This window comes from Etheostoma spectabile, chromosome 20, assembly GCF_008692095.1.
Source record: "Etheostoma spectabile isolate EspeVRDwgs_2016 chromosome 20, UIUC_Espe_1.0, whole genome shotgun sequence".
NCBI lineage: Eukaryota > Metazoa > Chordata > Actinopteri > Perciformes > Percidae > Etheostoma > Etheostoma spectabile.
The window spans coordinates 13,800,331-13,804,896 of NC_045752.1; the positions used below are offsets into that span (position 1 = coordinate 13,800,331).

Genomic DNA, 4,566 nt, shown 5'->3' on the forward strand with positions numbered 1-4,566 from the left:
CCAGACTGACAACAAAGATAGAAATCGTATCACATCCATACAGGGACAGCAGTACACACTGGTATCGGATCAGTACGCGTATCGGCCGATACGCAAGTTCAGGTATCAGAATCGGTATCGGGAAGAAAAAAATGGTATCGGGCCATCTCTAGTCATGACACAAGATGACTACGCTCTTTACTATTGAATGTGTTGTCATTTACACTAATGTTTGCATAGACATGCATAGGGTTTAAAACGAGTGAGAAAGCTTTCATTTGCCAGACATTTATTCGTACTTTACAACACAAACTCCAATTATGGCAAATTAATCATTCTATGAAATATGAAAGCTTATAAAAAAAATAAGCCCAGCCTAATGAAACACATTCTCCATCTCCCTGACTCCCAATAACAATTCAACAGGGTGGTTACTATAACAATCCCATGTGTTTGAAAACCCCTCAGAAATAAAGACGTGTGCATGTTGGTGATGACACTTCATCTAAAGTAAGAGCCCTTGGCAGAAGGATAATATGTTTTCCTCGTCTGCACAAAACTGCTCCATGGCCGTAAAATAAATATACACAGCATTTAATTTAGACAGCAAGAGATAAGATTGTAAAGTCTGGGGAAGAAAGAAGGCATACCTGATAATTCTATTGAGTTGTCTTCCATCAACTGCAGAATCCCCGTACACAATGGTCTGTTCACCATGAAGTCGTCCTTCGATGTTGTCCAGCAGATTAAAGAGTCCTTCCTGGGAGAGACTAAATACACATTACCCATTAATGTGGTGAAAGGAAATAAAAATAGGAGTCCACGTGATCAATAGGCCTGCTGTTTGTACAGGAAAAAGAGAGAAACAAAAAAACGGATTCAATTTGATTCAAAAATGAGTGATGCATTTTTCCAGGCAATTTCCTTCAAGTACTCAAGGATTGCTGTAGGAATCTGATCTTTAGAATGGTACTGCCACATAACAGGACTTTAACAATGGATAGATTGCCACATGTAATGACAGGTTGTATGGGGAATGCTTGTGAAACCTGCCATTTAAAACTAGAGCTTGTAGAAGTCCCTGCCAACAGTTAAAGTGAAACAATAAACAGATAAATTGCAAAATTGGGAGGTAATAAGATTATAAAAATAAACAATATTAATAACTCTGTAAGATCCCTACCACCATCTCACATTTAAAATGTCCACAAAAAATGGGGGCCTCAAGATGATTTCTTTTGGTGACAGATTTACACTTTAATCTGGTCCTGTGTGAGGCTGCAAACTGAGAAATGGATGCCTAATGCATGTGGATATTGGGAATCCATCTCTTTCTTGAGCATTAAGCTCTGGGTGGCCCCCATTGAATTGAAACCCCAAGCCGAGAGATTCTGAGCCCCCCAACATAAAAGGGGCCAAAAAGAATTTATGACAATCTGTAATGGGCTCCTGGGTTAGGGGTCAGCAAACAATTGCTCCCTCTTTTTTGCAGGTTGTTTCCTGGTAACATCCTGATTAAGCTGGCAGCTTGAATTATATCCATGACATTCTGTAGTGTGCAATGCGTCTCTGCTAGGTCCTCTTCAGGTTGTCTGAAGTAGCATAGGCAAAAAGCTGTATCTTTTCTTTTTTTCTTATAGTCAGTGTGGGCCTTGAAATAGTCATCTTTCTCTTTCCACTTTATTTGTCAATGCTCTTCAAAAAAGAGACCTTTAGAGAGGGAGAAAGTGAATTAGTTGTGTTTTTCTGCAAATCTCTCTCTCTCATTGCATTGTTGCTAGCTTTCATGTCAAGGTCTCCAACCTCACTTTAGATGCTGCTGTTGTTTGCATGTCGACATCATCAGGAGAGTATTGTAAGCTAGGAGGAAGAGGTCAGCCTCTCTGCAGCGATATTGCTCTACACAGTGTACAGTACTGGCTCTGGTGTGATTTACCACACTTATGGTCTAACCGTTGAGTGGTAAGACAAATCTCACCGTGCTGGCACAGACAGCAAATATAACACACAAAGGAATAGAAAAAATATACCAGAAGTAAACACGTTGCCTGACGAAATTTGGGATATACTGTGAGCACATAGTTAACAGAGTACTGTGCGATAATGTAAAATAACTTTACTGAGACTAAACCAGAGAAGACAACTTAACGCCCTATTAAGTTGCAAAACATGTACATTATTTGTAAGCCAGTGCATTTTACATTCTACCTCTAGACTTGTATATAGTATATGATTTTTAAGAACTCAACTTAATGTTGTATGGCATGCTGTCACCAATGAGGCAGCACCATCCTGCAGTTCAGGGACGACATATTTCAGAGCAGGACACGGTGAGGCCATTATGATGAGTCTCGAAGAAACAACCTGGAGGATATTTCAGTCGTATACCCTCACTCACCCCAGCAATGCTGGAGGAGAAATATAATGGGATAATCTAATGAATTGCCCAGGCTTGTTTTTCCTGACTGTGAGCTGAATGGAGGGAGCGATATAAACTCTAACCTTAAGAAAAAGAAAGAAAGAGAGAGAGAGGATAGAGACTGGATGCTCTCTGAGCTTTACATCAAAGCCTCTGGTTTTCTCCTCATACACAGAAGCCCTCCGTGTTAACAATGAAAGTTGCAGCCCCCACCATCGTCTCCCCGGCACAGGCTAACTGCAGTTCCTCTTGAGTTCATACTATAAACAGTACAGTCGACCACACAGACACAGTCATGCACAAACTGGCTAAACACAGAGAAAATTAAACCCTTCATACTCATTTTGATACATTTTTAGACAATTTTATAAAATATACTAGATAACGCTCAAAAATAATCTAAATGTGTTTGTTTTGAATGTTTAACTGGGTACCTAATCTAAAAAGGAAAGCATCTAATAAAATAAAATAAAACTTAAATGAGTATAATGTATGTAACCCAAGAACGGGAAAAATACAAAAATGTCCCACAACCCCAAAAAAAAAAATCTTTTTCTACGGTATATTGTTGGGGAAATGCAGAGGCTCTGGTCTCAAACATTCACATAGGATTTTCTGTTGCTCTAACCCCCTCCAAAATGATCCTTCAACTCAGAGGCCATCATCACGCTAAGGATTTGTGGCTATAAGTGCTGTCCACATGCCCACCCTCCAGAACACTCTATGGTGCCACAAATTTCCTTCTCCACTGGGGACTTCCTGAGGTCTCTCAACCAGAAAATTGCTCTGTTACAGCATTATCTTGGATTATGGCAATATTGTTGGTGACAGGTCCTGAGCTCTCCCTATAAGATGCATCACTGCCACTACTGCAGCAGCTGCTGAGCTACAGAGAGCATGGTGGTATCGACCGTGACTCCCACAATCCTCTTTGTCAGTCTCTGATGTGATGGTGGCAAAGACCGTATGGTGTCTTCCCCCGCTCCTATCATTAACAGCCCTTTGTGGTTCAGCATGGCTATGCAGAACATTCTCCTTTCTCAGCTTGTGTAGCCTTAAATCTTGGGTGAAAAAAAAATACTGACTGCTTGTTTAAAAAAATGCAATGCCATAAAGCATTTAAAATGTTAGTTTTTCTCCATTGACACACTTTGAAAATTCCAGACAACAAAGTACAGAAGTCATACATACTGTACCTTTCCACGGTCACTGGAGCTAAGGATTCAGAGTTTAACTGTGGTGTGTTTTTGGACCCATCAGAGTGGAGGGATGATTCAGGACTGTGCTGATTGTGATCATCACTCCCTCCAGAAGTGCCATTCCCCTCAGGTACCACGCCCTCTGGTAGATCCTCTTCCAGTTCAGATTGTGTCAGGGAAATGGAGAGATCACTAGCACTGCTTTCCGACCACTGCACATCAGAGCTTGGTGTGCTGACACTCTCACATCTACCTGAATGTAAAACACAATAAAGATCTTAGAAAAGACAATAAAAAGATATTACGAGGTCATAAGCAATGGATAGCATTCCAAACCTGGAATATCTTGAGCTTCTTTTTCCAAAGTGGTTTGAGACATGAAATGACTGTGACTTCTCTCTCCATCTTCCATTATGGGTGGCTGATGAGCCATCTCTCGGGAGTCATGGTGTTCTGCAGGGGAATTCCTCATGATTCTACTGCTGCTGGGAGACAGATTCTTCTCAGGCCCAGTCAAGGTCACCAGAGGTGAAGGTTCTTGTTCATCATCACTTCCAAAAGGCACATTGCCAGCTGCGCCTGTTAAGGCACGAACAGATGGGTGCACCGCCATCGTTCTTTCATGTTTGTCACTCAAATTACAGCCGTCAGGGGAATCGTTTGAGCCTGAAATGTCATCTGATAAATGTGCTCGGTTGCTGGCAGAATCCTCTCCGCCAACTCTGAAGTCCTTCAAAAGGCCACTTGGTAGACGTTCGCGGGAGTGCATGCTGCGATTGGGTGAACGATGCAATGCTTGGTGTGAGTGTACACTTGTGGTGCCAGCTTCAGCGTCAGACCCTCTGGAGGTCTGGCAGCCCATAAAAATTACTGATGGCGGTTGTGTAAAATCCCTTGCTGGGTGAGAGAGGAAGCTGTCCTGGTGCCGTCTATACACGGCTTCAACCTGCAAAAATGGGGGGGGGGGGG

General features: G+C 42.0%; 1 protein-coding gene and 1 long non-coding RNA gene across 9 annotated transcripts in view; both read right to left on the bottom strand.

The window, feature by feature from the left end:
* kiz (kizuna centrosomal protein) overlaps positions 1–4,566 on the bottom strand; it is a 24,200-nt gene that overhangs the window by 15,423 nt on the left and 4,211 nt on the right. For all 8 annotated transcript variants that reach the window (XR_004326954.1, XR_004326952.1, XR_004326956.1 and 5 more), the window contains 3 exons: positions 3,934–4,543; positions 3,595–3,850; positions 630–749 (listed from right to left, as the gene is read on the bottom strand). Coding sequence is in view for 3 of the 8 variants with exons in the window: in XM_032500566.1 (XP_032356457.1) it covers positions 630–749; positions 3,595–3,850; positions 3,934–4,543 (986 nt within the window). In the remaining 5 variants the exon portion in view is untranslated. The remainder of the gene's footprint in view (positions 1–629; positions 750–3,594; positions 3,851–3,933; positions 4,544–4,566) is intronic.
* Positions 1,602–2,725, bottom strand: LOC116670176 (uncharacterized). Its single transcript, XR_004326958.1, has 2 exons — positions 1,788–2,725; positions 1,602–1,689 (listed from the first exon to the last, which is right to left on the bottom strand). It is a non-coding gene; the product is annotated as an uncharacterized LOC116670176 (long non-coding RNA).